Source organism: Oppia nitens, unplaced genomic scaffold (genome assembly GCF_028296485.1).
Source record: "Oppia nitens isolate AA-2021 unplaced genomic scaffold, nextdenovo-longstitch-racon4-pilon3 scaffold4_pilon_pilon_pilon, whole genome shotgun sequence".
In the NCBI taxonomy this organism is placed as follows: Eukaryota; Metazoa; Arthropoda; class Arachnida; order Sarcoptiformes; family Oppiidae; genus Oppia; species Oppia nitens.
In genome coordinates this window covers 5,337,775-5,352,483 of record NW_026533232.1, presented here as the reverse complement: position 1 = coordinate 5,352,483, position 14,709 = coordinate 5,337,775, and the positions used below count along the sequence as shown (strand labels likewise).

Sequence of the window (14,709 nt, the reverse complement as noted above, 5' to 3'; positions counted from 1 at the left end):
AATACAAAAGTTTTATATAAAATATCTAATTAAATTAAATTTATAATCTAACTTTATTTGATATAAAAATATAAAAAATATTTTGAATCTATAAATTATAATTATAATATATAGTGAATAAATAGGGGTTTCAAATAGTAATACATTTGATATGTCAGCACATTATTTGAGGACCACTTTACACATGAATGACATACACCCGTGTAATCTTCAAACATATTACAGATATTTTACGAGTTTTTGTTTAACATTATATGAGAACCAAAGCATCTGTCCTTAAAACAAGTAGAGATTACATCTATTGAATCCAATCTACCAGTGCTGTGGTTCTCCTATACATCGTATTTATCAATACTATTATACAAAATATTTTAATATATTTAATATAAAATATAGTAAATATTGAATTTTTTAACATTCATTATTGTATATCACATATAACTTTCATTCAAATTATGTATTAACTAATAAATTAGGAATACTTTTTGTATATATATATATATATATATATATATATATAATTTATATATGATAATAGTATAAATTTAGTATATCCTAAAATGTGTTTATTTTTTAATATCATATTAACAAAAGTTAGTAGATTTAATGAAATACATGCAGTAAATGAAACGATTGGTTTCATAATGCTTTCAAACACTCAAAATGTATTATATATATACTCATTGTATTTGATGTACTTTTTATAGGTAAAAGACTTAGATTTTATAAATACAGTCGGTTTATATCGATTAATGCATCACTAACTCCAACTCCAACTCTACTTCAGATAAAGTGTGTATATCTGAGAGAAAGAGAGATGAATTGCACGGTTGACTGTCACTATTATAGTAAAAGACAGGTAACTATAGTTTTATTATCATTGTTGAGCATAAAAGCAAAAAGGTTTTGATCCGATAACGAGCGTCAGCGTCACGAACACAGATCTGTACCAACATTTCAATACCAATCAGTGCCCACGTATTGTCTACTTTGTATCAGCACTTGTATGTCATACAGCCATGTAGTCGCTCTTTCTTAGTGTGTGTGTGTGTGTTTGTGTGTGTGTGTGTGTGTGTGTGTGTGTGTGTGTGTGTGTGTGTATGTATGTATGTATGTATGTATGTATGTATGTATGTATGTATGTATGTATGTATGTATGTATGTATGTATGTATGTATGTATGTATGTATGTATGTATGTATGTATGTATGTATGTATGTATGTATGTATGTATGTATGTATGTATGTATGTATGTATGTATGTATGTATGTATGTATGTATGTATGTATGTATGTATGTATGTATGTATGTATGTATGTATGTATGTATGTATGTATGTATGTATGTATGTATGTATGTATGTATGTATGTATGTATGTATGTATGTATGTATGTATGTATGTATGTATGTATGTATGTATGTATGTATGTATGTATGTATGTATGTATGTATGTATGTATGTATGTATGTATGTATGTATGTATGTATGTATGTATGTATGTATGTATGTATGTATGTATGTATGTATGTATGTATGTATGTATGTATGTGTGTGTGTATGTATGTATGTATGTATGTATGTATGTATGTATGTATGTATGTATGTATGTATGTGTGTGTGTGTGTGTGTGTGTGTGTGTGTGTGTCTAACAATTTTTAAGACACAATCCATAAGTACTCAAATTTTGAACATTTTTTTCAATCGACATTCAAACCATTGATTTCTTTATCAGTAATGTTGTGTGCATTTTACAAAATCAGATGACATTTTAAATCTAGTTTTATACCAATTTATCCAAAAGTGACAATAATAGCAAAATAAATCAGTTTTCATGTTTTTAATGTCCATATGACTCAAGTTTTATAGATATGATATCATATAATATAAGAAAAATTATTTTTATTATTTATATGCAAATACATTATTATAAAATTACGGTATTATTTTTTTATAAAATATTAATTTATTTTATTTACTTGATTGAAAAAATAAATATTTGAGTTGTATAACATAAATTGAGGTAAATTGTAAAAATATAAAATCAAATATAATCTCTTTGTATATATTCACAAATATTTATAAAATGTCATTTAATGTTGATTTGAGAGGAATGCTTCTAAAGCTAATGTAAAGCTATGTCTGGCTTTACCACAGTTAGTATTACTTGAGTTTTCCAATTGTGTTTTAATGACGTCCAACAATACAGACAAATCATTGTTAAAACTAAAATCTTTAAATGACTCATAAATTGCCCGAAAAGAGGGCTGTTTTTCATTTAAAAAGACTCCGCGATTGCCATGAATTATACGGACACCAGTTTGTTCGGCAGGTTTACAGACCCGGGTATAAATGCAATGGTCGGGTCGGTAATTCCAATCACAGGTAAATATGTATAATTTGTCTACAAATACAAATATGATTAGCTTTGACAAATATGATATATTCAATATATCAATAAATAATAAAAAACCTGAATTATAATGAAAAATAATATTAATGATATCCTGATCACCCCATACTATATTGTGCTTATATAACGAAAGATATGGCTCTAAATAGTCAGTCCAACCAAAAGTTCTCATTCGTGTCAAATTCATAAGCATTACACCAGAGTTAACGCCAAGTCTCTCGACATACGGGTGTTTAGCAAACCTATGATACCAACTGCTAGCAAAGTCTTCACTTTCGGGAGACATTGCAGCCATTTGTGAACTATTCATGCTTTGAAATAAAGTCCAGATTTGATCAATCGGTGTCAAAAATAAAACATCGGTATCAACGTAGAGGACTGAGTCTATGTCCTTTAAAATTGTCTTAATAAACACAAATCAAATATTATTATCAAATAAAATAAATTATTAATTAATTGAATTACTGGTAAAAATAGTCTCTGAGCGGCACATAATTTAAACAATTTTCTCCATTCCTCAGCATTCAGTGTATTAGGAAATGAAACCAAATGTATCTCAAATGATATTCGACTTAAGATATGTTTTGGCCATTCAGTCAATAACTATAAAACAAATTACCGTAAGATATGAATGAAAACAAAATTTAGCGATTAATCAAAATATTAAAATTACAAATTGTCTTATAATCTGTCGGTTGTCTTCATCTGTCATTATTATGAAATGAAGTCTACTTTCAGTGAGAAGAGCTGCAGACTTAAGTGTTACAAGACTTTGTTGTAGTGTTTGATTACCACAGACTGTAATCGCAATCTTCATCGTATGTCCGCTATATCCACCATATCTTCAATAAGATAATTGTCATCAATATTATGATAATATATATATATATTATACAAAATTATCAATAAATACCTAATGACACGATTCTTATCTTCAAAGTTGTCTAAAAACTGAAAATCTTCGTTAATTTGATTATCACTTTTGAGATCAATTATCGGTGTTACGACTTTATAGTCGTTGACATCATTTAAGTCATAAATGTTTTGATTTAATTTCGGATCATTTTTACTATCATCTGATTTGAGACCATTGGTTGCGGAAGACGTTTCAATGAGCTTTTTGTTGACCACTTTATGGCTAATTGTGACGACAAAGACATAAATGAAGATCAATAGCAAAACCGTTACTTTCATATAAACGACAACTTTATTGTTGTTATTAAATATAACAAATCGCATCAATTTCTTGAAAATCATCGCTAAACCAATTGATCCTCTTTTTCATCATATGTTTAATCGTTTCATTACTGTTGATGTCTTCTTCAATAATACAACTTTTGATGATTTGTTTCAATAATTTATTTTATATCACATTAAGTGATCCATAAATGCTATGATATGTTGAATCAGGTGTTCAATGAATAAACAATTGGATTAATCAATGCATCGATCAATCAATTGATTTGTTATTGCATTTCAAATATAATATACTATTTGTCAACAAATATCAGATGACATCATATGTTAGCCAACCCTTCACTTCATAAATACTATTACTGTAAACACACTTCTCTTTGTTCATCAATCGACTCAATGGCGACCCCTTTAAACATATATTAATATTAATACTAAACTTATTGATAAAAGCGCTGAATTCAAAATTATTAACTAATATAAATAATATTATATTATAATATTAATAATTAATAGAAAATAACAAATAATTTATATACAGTTTATTAGTTAACTTTATTTATTAATAGAAAAAATAACAATAAAATACAAAATCAATTAACGCTATAAAATGCAAGTTTTTGCATCAACTTATCGTTAACTAAAATACCATTTCTCGATAATTGAGACAATAATTGCTGATTTGTATCATTTCCTTCAACAATATTTCTAATGGCAAATATAGACCATTGCATTATATATGGATTTTTGGCGTCAATATTACAACAATCGAGTATCACTGGTATGCCATCAAACTCTCGGACCCAGTCTTGCATTTGTTGACATTTAAAGACCAAATTCCCAATAATTCGGATTAAATCACGTTTGAAACCAAAGACAGGATTCTGTGCTTCGCAATCACTTTCGTTGATTTGTCTCAAATGAGGTATTTCTTTAAAATGAGAGTTTTCTTGTGTTTTGGACAACAATTGAATAGTTTTCAATGTATGGACCAAACACTCTAACAATTGTCTATCGCATTGCAATCGTAACAAAAGTGGTTCAATAGTTGTTATTTCACATAAAACTGATAACATTTTCGAAACGTGTATTGTTTTGTATTTAATTTCTTCTTGAATTTGATTATCATTTGTTTGGGAATCAATTTCATAGATATTGGAAATGTCTTGTTTGAATAGTTGACACAAATAGTCGATATTATTATCATTTAAATTGTTGGCATTAAATTGTTTATCACTTTTAATAAACTCATACATTATATCCAAAATTAATATTTTTTGCTGAATTTGAAATCTATTATAAAAATAAGTCATAAAATTATTACAACTGAAAAACAATTGCAAAGTCCAGAGACACCATTCAGAACCCGAGTTATGAATTACTTTTAAAAGTAAGTCTAAAATATTTAAAATTTTTGTCAAATCTTCATTTTTCTCAAATATTTTAACCATAATATTAAGGTTTTTGTGAAGACATGAGTATAATATCATACTTGAAATCAATATTATACTGTCGTCGCCCTTAAAGTCTAACAAATAACTAAATAATAAAAAAGATAACTTTAATAACAAAATCAATGATAATTTGATAAACAATTAAATAATGAATACCTAAACAAATCAAAGGCAAACAATGACCACAACTTGTCTTTAATATGAATCAAATCTTGATTCGTGTCATTCAAACCACTCAATAAATTACCGAAGAATTGTAAACAACATTTCATAGTTTGAATCAAATCTTTTCTATTAATACCGGCATCGATGGTATCTAATGTCTCAATACTCTTATAATTACTAATCAATTGATTAAATATAGAAAAACTGGTTTCAAGAATAGATCCATTGGTGATAATTTGCATTTTATTAGCAAAACAGTCAACCAATGAATTTCTCAAAAGTCGGAACAATTGAGTCAATACTTGACGACATTCTTCATGAGTTAAGAGGCAATTGTCTTGAAGTGTCATTTCATGTCCTATTTTGGTCAATAATGAAGACATCATCTGCCAGTTGTTGTGACTTTGGCTCAGATTTAAACGATTGTCTTCATGTTTCAAATGATCAGTGATTTGTTGTAAAGTCAACAAAAGTGACGACATATCTATTAAATTGGTGTCTAATTGATCCAACAGTTTGTCCATCACTTCATATGTATTTCAGATTTAACTAATACTAAATTTTTTATGATATTTACTAACATTGCAAACATGTGTTCAATATATTCAATATATTGTGTATTTGCTCTCAAAAGAGGTCACTATTTTGTGTGAAATATCAATATTAATATAATGTTAGACAAACTTATTAAATAGTTTGTAAATTTATGATAATTAGTTTAAATAAAGATAAATCATCACAAATGGTGGTTAACTATGATTACAGTATTATATGGTTAACTAAAAACGGTTACCTTTAGGGGCTTTGCTTTTAACATTATTGTCGCCTTCAATACAACACTGTATTAAATGCATTGATTTAACTATTAACGCGTGAAATGTACTAAATTTATTAAAATAAAAAAACAAATACTAATATAAATACATTAAAACATAGCAAACCACCATAACTTTCACCACATCTTAACCCCATCCCATCCCATCACCACTTCCTAACCTCACACACCCCACCCACCTAACCCCCAAACTAACCCAAATATAAAGGTATTATCAATATAATGGTATAACATATAAAAACAATATTAAAAGCGAAACCCCCTAATGTAACTAAAGCCCTAAAAACATTAAAGTAATATAAATTCAAATAATTTGGACAATTTAACAATATATTAACAAATAGACTATTTTGCAATTTTCAATGTTATTTCTATAGTATTAATACCTGTATATCAGTCAATGATAGTCAATGACTGCAATCAAGTAATTCACGCTATTATTAAAGGATAATTCAAATTAAAGTTAATTATATAACGATATATTGCTTTCAATGTTTAATAATGATGAACTCATTTATGTTTTTTATATTTCTATTGACTCTATTAGTGCACACCATTGATAGCAAAGAAGATTCAGATGATAATGACTTAATTGCATCTGAGGGGCAATTAGGGCATCAAACAGATTCTGATGAACAACAAGAGGAAAACACTACAACCGTTGACATTAACAGATTGCATGTGTCTAACCATCAGATGATATATCACAGACTCACTACTGATCCTAAAACTACAGACAGTCGACAAAAGTCAACGCATAAGACTACTGTAAGTCAAGACAGACAAACCACACAAACAACTAAAAGCTATGAGTTGTGGGGCCATAGCCTCTGGTTTTGGATTATTATCGTTATTATCGTCTTAGTTATCATTAAAATAATTCTTATTATTATTTGGTTTTTATTTTGTTGCTGTTGTGAGTAAAAAATACAATTAATTTATTAAACAAATTACTAAACAAATATAATTAAATCATTAATTTTTATATATATTAATTTTTTTTAATTTAGGGCCTTTTAATATATAAAATATTAACTATAAGTCAATTAAAAAACTATTTCTGCTTAAATTATTTATCATTTAATTTGTACAAACTTTTAGAATATGTAATAATAAAATTATTTATAAGACATAATGTTATTTTAGATTTTGTATTAAATATAGCATATTTTCAAATATGTAAATGTCTATAAATTATATTTTTAATATTTATTACTTACAAATTATTAGTATTGTAAATATTAATATATAAATTTATATTATATAGTTAATATATGTATTACGGTATTATAATTTGTATAAACAAATTATATAATAAAGTAAAATGCAATTGAAGTGTTTTTTGTGTTAACTCCAAAATATAAAATTTGTTTTATTTATTTATTTTCTTATAAATAAAATATTTATTTTGTAATACAGTAGCTTCGGATTATTTATTTATTTAATATACTGTTATATTAAAAATCAAATATTAATAAATTTTATACTGTAAATTGTAATTTTATAATACATTATATTGTTAAATAATATTTTGTATATTATAGAATTATAGTTATGAAAATCTATATTTGCTTATAATACAATTTTTATACTTATCATTTTGATTGATTAGTCAATTATTGATTTGTCCATTTAATATACATTATTAGACCATCTATTTTATTACAGTCAATAAAAATTTTGCAGAATAACATTTTTATATGAAAAACATATTTTTTATTCAAAATTGAAAAATTATTTTTTATTTTTTAGCAATTTATTTTCACAAATTGTCAAATTTTTATGTAATAGTTATGGTTTTGAGCACTCATATGGATAAGCATAGAATAATGAAAAAAACTTTTCATTGATAATGTTATTTAAATTGCCTAAAATCATGTATAGACGCCTTTTTGGTTATCAATTATAACACATTTATACATTATTAAAAAATCAATTTAAATGTAAATACTTGATAATAACAATATTTTTTATTAATCCATTGAGTTTAAATTAATACTAATTATACTGTATTTCTAATTTTATTTTGATAACTTATTAAACTAAATGTCATTTTATAGATAACTTGATTGAAATTATTTGATTTTTAAACATAAATCAATATACAGTAGTATATAATTGAATTATTGATTGATAATTGAATTACTGAAACTATTTTTTTAAATCATAAAACTTTAAAATATAAATAGTTTGAAAATAGTCTAATGTAAGTGAATAACTAATTGTGATGTTTTATATTCAATAGTTGTCATATATTATGTATTATATATTATACTGTATTCTATATATCATAAATTATATTTCGATATATTATAAATTATATAAATTTCATTTTATTGTAGACGTTGACAGAGTTTTTGACAAAATCTGATTAATTATTATAAATGATTTGTTAATGTTTTTTAACAAAATCTTTTATTTCTTTAATTTATTTTCCGTACTATTAATTTAATAGTTATTATACTGTATATCATTACATTGATATGATGTATGTTAATGTTTATATTTAATTGTTTTAAATTCATTATTAAACTATTAGAGTAAATGTGATATTGTTTTCACAGACAATAATTAATTTTTATTTACTTTAACTAAAGTTGACTAAAGTATTGATATAATATAAATAAACATTACTTTCTTTTATTAAAGTTGACTAACTTTTAATGATTTAATTTTGATTTTAATTTGTAATGTTTGCAATAAACTGTGTGTAATGAGTAAAATCATAAATGTTATACTGTATGTCAACATTATTATCACGTAATACAGTATTACTTTAGCCATATATAAAATTAGTAACAAAATAGGTGAGTTTAGTTTTTTAAAATAAATTTTATTTGGGATTAAAATTAAATAATAATATTTAATTAACAACAATTGTTTTGTTTCATTGGTTTTATTGCTTTCAATTTATATACACTGATATTTTAGTACAGAGAGGTATGATATCTCAGAAACAATTAGAACTAGTTATTAAAAATAATATTGTTTTATATAATACTTACATTTTTTATTAAATAAAATAGTTTTTGAATATTGTTTCATATAAAATAAAAGTGAAAAAGTATATCAGTATAAAAGTGAAATACTTTTTATGTATTTTATATTTCAAATAAAACATTAGCTATTTATTTATATAGTTTTAGAATTATTAACAAAAGTAATATTTCTAATAATAATAATAATTATTGATATTATTTAATAAATTATAATTTTGTCAATATTTTTAAAAACCTAATATGCAAGTTAATTAAAACAAGTGAAATGACAATATACTCTATTATTTTTATTTTATGATGCTAAAATTTAAATTTTTATAATAAATGCCATAAGTATTTAATTATTTTTAATTTTAATTTTACATAATTTTGAATATATTTCTGAGATATATTAATTTAGAATCTAAATTTTAGATAAATATACCAGTTCCCAAATAATTTTAAATATTAAAATTAATATATTCTAACAAACAATAGTTGCAAATAAGTAATTATTTTTAAATAAAATTTCTAAAATTTAAAATATAAGTATCATAAATAAGTTTTGTTGGTTCTTTTAACTTTTATTAGATTAATTATAGTATTTTTAAGATAAATTATACCTTAAAAACGAGACTCACCTATTTATCGACAGATTTATATAATTTTAATTATTTTAACCAATGACTCAGTTTGTGTTGTATTAAGTTTGACGTATCCTTTAAATGAATATTATTTAAACTCAAGACTTTAAATAAAGTTCAGTAAAATATTTCAGATATTAATATAATATAATTGTAATTAAATTGTAATTAAATAAAAAATTTATTTTATAAAAATTGTTTTTTTTTAAATACTGTTAAATCATAACTTATTGTTAGAGACGATATTCTTAATGTCTGTCACTGAGAACAAAGCGCCCACTTTTGGCACTTCTGCCGATCCAAGGGTTGACTTCTTCTTCCATATCATAGAAGACGCACAAAAAGACAAGACATTAGATCTGCTGATAAAGTCATGGGATTGCCATTCGTTGGATACTTTGAAACTGATGGCTCATATGAGGGATTGTCGTAATGGGAAAGGCATTCGCAGACAATATCACATGTGTTTGGTTTGGCTTTTCAACAATCAGTTCCCAACACTAATGGCTAATCTTAAAGAATTGGTTTCATTTGGTTATTGGAAAGATTTGCTTAATTTGCTTATGATTTTACTGTTTGACGGACACATTCCCGAGTATATGGCCAAAGATGATGGAAAAAGAAGTAAAAGATCCGTTAGTCAAATGTCGAAACAGAATAACAAATCCGTATTTCCATTGTATGATAGACTGGTTTTGAGAGGTCTTAGAAAAGAAAGACAAAAACTAAAGAAAGAGATGAAAGTTGTCATCAAAAAGACTAAATTTGATGAATCGTTAACTGAAATTCAAACAAAAAACGATGAATCGGCTGATTATAAAATGACACCAACTGTGCCAACCAGAGCACAGGCTCTGCAAATGAGTCGAAAGATTTTTTTGCAACAACGCTACCAAACGGATGACAAATATAGCAAAGTTTATGATAAAATTGTTGATTTATTTGCTAATCAATTGAAGATTGATTTGGAGAAAATGGCAAAAGATATTAAATCAATATCATTGGCCGGGAAGTGGGCGCCAACTAATGCCCATCACTTCGATAAATATCTTTCAATTAGTTTACCGATTGGCAAACGTTTGTGTCAACTGACGAATAAACTCGAATTGAAAGACAAACCGAAAGATATTTCAGAGTTTTATCAGAAGGAAGTTTGTGCTCCGATTCGCAAATATCTAAAGATTCCCGAAGTCTTTATGGCTTCAAATCAGTGGTCAGACATCGACTATAGTCGAGTCGCTTCCAAATGTATGCAAAAGAATAAGTCTGTGTTTATTAAATACGATAAACAAAGATTTGAAGAATACTTAAAATCAAAGGAAACCATTGCCGGTGCTGTTCTTAAACCCGTCGAACTCGTGGATAGGGGTCGGGAGTACATGAATATTGGTTTCAACAAAGAAGAAGATAATATTGAACAACAAGTAATTGAAAAACAATGGCTTAGTCTTTGTGAAGACATTAAAAAGAAAGGTATTTTTAAAATTATATTATGTTTTACATTTAATAGCAAATTATTTAATCAGGTGGAGGTCTCTTTGATAATGCCATTGCTGTTTGTGATGTCAGCGGATCCATGAATGGCACACCAATGGATGCGGCCATTGGTCTCACACTTCTAGTAATGTATTTATCGGCCGAACCGTGGAATTCACTCTGTATTACATTCTCTGAGAAATCAGAATTTCATTTCGTTGACAAAGACAAGACATTTATTGAGAAATTGTCATCACTTCAGACAATGAATTGGGGATATAATACAAACTTTAACTCAGTTTTCAATTTGATTTTAAACAAAGCGGTCGAACAGCGCCTCACAAACGATCAGTTGCCTAAAGTGTTGATTGTGTTCACAGACATGGAGTTTGATGTAGCCTTTCGTGACGCTAATCAAACTAACTATGAAATGGCCAAAAAACAGTTTGAAAAAAGAGGCTATAAATTGCCTCCAATTATATTCTGGAATCTCAGGTCAGATAAGACATCGATGTCAACACCCGTCCAAATGAACGAAATGGGAACCGCATTACTGTCCGGATATTCGGGTCAACTCTTATCTCTTATTTTAAAAGCCGATGACTTGGAAAATATAACCCCATATTCAATGATGCGGTCGGCTATCGATAACAAACGTTACTCTAAACTTAAAGTAATTTAAAAATACTACAGTAATGATTCACTATTGAAGTTATTTTCACAAATTGATTGTTACCTAAAAATTATTCTCAAATTATATTATTAGATAAAAAACAAATTTGAATTAAATTTAATATATATTTGATATCTACAGTATATGCTATTAAAATTTAAATTGTCTTTAATAAGACTATTTTTGCCAAATTTGCAAAATATTATAATAAATGAATAAAATTCAAAGATTATTAACGTTATTACTAAATAAATTTTGTTAATTTAAAATTTGTATTTTTTTATTCATAATATTTTATTATTTTATAAAATTATATATTTAATGCAAACAATTGTTTTCTATAATGTCATCAAAATACAGTATATAGAGTACTGTTATATAAACAGTTCAATATATCATTGCAGTTACTTATGGCAGCCATAAAATTGTCTTTAATTACTGTACATGAATTAGTCGCCAATGAAAATAACATCTTTGATAAAGTCTTCAATAATTGTGAAAAAATGTTTTTTAGTTTTATATAATTTTTTTTGAAAACTATGAATAATAGAACAAAAAGTATATATTTAATACAAAAAAGACTTCAAATACGACTCAAAACATGATATTTATATAAAATAAATTTTTTATATATTTATTTATGTATTAAAGTTTGAAAGAAATTCTGACATTCAATTCAAAGTCAATGAAGTCGTCGCCAGAAATCTGCGACCAAACGAGTCATCGACACAACAAAAAATTTAAGTCTTATTAAAGTCAAAGATAACAACAATTGAAACCACAATTCACTTAATACTAAGTCTTTTGAAATCTCTATTTCTTATTCTTCTTTCAATTGGAATCACTTCTTCTTTGTCTTTACTATCAGAAAAAAAACATTTGAATATTAAGTTTGTTAACAACAAGTCTCTCATCTTTTATAATATAGATTACATTAATTTTATCCAAAATGTCTTTCTTTTATTACAAAAAAAAACCAAAAAAGATGAGAAACAAAGTGTTGTTGTATTTAATTATAATTCTTATATGTAATACATTTTATGTCTAACACCAGTAATTTAGTATAACTTCTTGTCGTCAATAATATTGAAAATTAGTTTATATGAGTTGACATCGGTTTCACAGTTACTTCAGTCTTATTGGTCACTATTTATATATTTATGTCTTACATAAAAACATATGTAAGTTGTCTATTGGAAAACAGTATCAAATAATTCACAATTTTCTGAGAGATAGAAATAATACATTTAAAGCTATTTTTAAAACATGAATAAACAGTTTATTTATAACTATTTGTCGAAATTAAACTAATTCATGAATACATGAGTATAGTTTATAAATTAATAATTTTTAAATGATATTATGTGAAAGTATGTGTAAATAAAATAACCTATAATATGAAAATAACAATTTGTTAAATTTAATTATCAATTTATAGCATTATTTTATATGTTCACAACCATAATATATCCAAATTTAGTTTAATTAAGTAAACATTAAATTCATGTTTTATTAATACCATATGAAAATAATTAAATAAACACACAATAAAATTTATTATCCACTCTTAATTGAATTGAATTTTATTTATATTGATAATGCTAAATTTTAGTATAATTTTTTGCATCTATATTTTATTAGGATTTGAACTTTATTATAAAGATTTAGTCATGTCCTGATTTTATCAATTAATGTTTATTACTAATAAACATTTAATAATATTAACATATAATTATTTTAATATTGTAATATTATAATTTAATAATATTCGTGGCATTTATTACATTATAAATAACAAAAATTTATAAACATTCAAAATTAAACAAATAAACTAATAATTATTATATAACATATATAAATTTTTAAACTCCCTCTCTGGTAATGTTATTAAAAATATTTCACTAGAATTTATCAATTATATCATAATAGCTGATAATTACTTTGTAATTGTAAATACATGTAAAAATAACTTAAGTAAAAATATATATATATAATTAATATCTCATACCAATTACTATATTTGAATAATAGCAACTGTTATAAGTATTTAAAAATCCATATACCATATATCAATAAATTAAATTAAAATATTAATTACATTATCATAAAATAATGAAAAATAAATTACTCAAAATTGTGTATATATTTAGTATACTGTATATTCAGTATCTTTCTTAAAATAATTTTCAATGATTACAACTCAAAGTTAAGAATATAATCATTTAGTGTAAAGAGTATGTACTGTATGTTTAGGTTAAACAATAAATTGATTAAACATAGAGTTGAGACAACTTTCATTTCATTTACTCATTTAAATTCTTATGATATTTGATAATAATATATGATATATAAAACCGTTTGAATAATTATGAGTACATTTGATTGACATATAAGCGACACATTAATATATTTTCATCATTCAGTTCACTGAATGTGTCGCATAAAACCTAACAAATTTGCATATTTTTATAATAAAATAATGATTATATTCTAAAGTTTATACTATAGAATCAGTCAAATTCCTAGTAAATTACAATAAATTAATTAAAAATATATAATGAATTTGAATAATTTAGTGAATAAAAAATTATAGAATTTAAATAAACTTTTATTATATATTTAATATTATAATTTAAGTGATGTTTTATTTTTGTGATAAAGGATAGTTTATTTTTCTTTATCACATTAAACTAAGACAATTAAAATTTATTTTTAATTACGTAAATTATAGATTAATTATTTAAAACAAATAAAAGTAATTATAATAAAATAGATTTAGATATAGAAGATAATTAATATATTTTTCAATTATAAATAAGTTACATTTTTAGTCTTTAAAATAAATTATATTATAAATATAATGTACATTTTTGTCAA

The 14,709-nt window shown here is 24.5% G+C and overlaps 3 protein-coding genes across 3 annotated transcripts; 1 reads left to right on the top strand and 2 right to left on the bottom strand.

The window, feature by feature from the left end:
• Nucleotides 1–2,077: 2,077 nt before the first annotated feature.
• Nucleotides 2,078–3,926, bottom strand: LOC128959994 (glucoside xylosyltransferase 1-like). The gene is made up of 5 exons (XM_054306047.1): nucleotides 3,327–3,926; nucleotides 3,087–3,255; nucleotides 2,879–3,016; nucleotides 2,474–2,816; nucleotides 2,078–2,404 (listed from the first exon to the last, which is right to left on the bottom strand). Exons 1-5 carry the CDS (start codon nucleotides 3,668–3,670, stop codon nucleotides 2,094–2,096), a joined length of 1,305 nt encoding a protein of 434 aa, XP_054162022.1. The 5' UTR covers nucleotides 3,671–3,926; the 3' UTR covers nucleotides 2,078–2,093.
• Nucleotides 3,927–4,200: 274 nt separating this feature from the next.
• LOC128960308 (ataxin-10-like) lies at nucleotides 4,201–5,818 on the bottom strand. The gene is made up of 2 exons (XM_054306381.1): nucleotides 5,218–5,818; nucleotides 4,201–5,146 (listed from the first exon to the last, which is right to left on the bottom strand). The coding sequence occupies exons 1-2, from the start codon at nucleotides 5,748–5,750 to the stop codon at nucleotides 4,201–4,203; spliced, it is 1,479 nt and encodes a 492-aa protein (XP_054162356.1). The 5' UTR covers nucleotides 5,751–5,818.
• A 3,016-nt stretch (nucleotides 5,819–8,834) lies between these two features.
• LOC128959989 (uncharacterized) lies at nucleotides 8,835–11,960 on the top strand. Its single transcript, XM_054306042.1, has 3 exons — nucleotides 8,835–8,868; nucleotides 9,921–11,156; nucleotides 11,210–11,960. The coding sequence occupies exons 2-3, from the start codon at nucleotides 9,935–9,937 to the stop codon at nucleotides 11,839–11,841; spliced, it is 1,854 nt and encodes a 617-aa protein (XP_054162017.1). The 5' UTR covers nucleotides 8,835–8,868; nucleotides 9,921–9,934; the 3' UTR covers nucleotides 11,842–11,960.
• Nucleotides 11,961–14,709: the final 2,749 nt, after the last annotated feature.

What these genes read in the sequence shown, in the direction of transcription:
- LOC128959994 (XM_054306047.1), bottom strand. Translation starts at nt 3,670, where the DNA reads ATGATTTTCAAGAAATTGATGCGATTTGTTATATTTAATAACAACAAT. An exon ending in CTCAGAGACTATTTTTACCA is followed by an intron (nt 2,817 to 2,878) that starts GTAATTCAATTA and finishes GTGTTTATTAAG; the next exon opens with ACAATTTTAAAGGACATAGA. An exon ending in TATTTTTCATTATAATTCAG is followed by an intron (nt 2,405 to 2,473) that starts GTTTTTTATTAT and finishes TTGTATTTGTAG; the next exon opens with ACAAATTATACATATTTACC.
- LOC128960308 (XM_054306381.1), bottom strand. Translation starts at nt 5,750, where the DNA reads ATGGACAAACTGTTGGATCAATTAGACACCAATTTAATAGATATGTCG. An exon ending in TTTGCCTTTGATTTGTTTAG is followed by an intron (nt 5,147 to 5,217) that starts GTATTCATTATT and finishes TTTATTATTTAG; the next exon opens with TTATTTGTTAGACTTTAAGG.
- LOC128959989 (XM_054306042.1), top strand. Translation starts at nt 9,935, where the DNA reads ATGTCTGTCACTGAGAACAAAGCGCCCACTTTTGGCACTTCTGCCGAT. An exon ending in TGAAGACATTAAAAAGAAAG is followed by an intron (nt 11,157 to 11,209) that starts GTATTTTTAAAA and finishes TTATTTAATCAG; the next exon opens with GTGGAGGTCTCTTTGATAAT.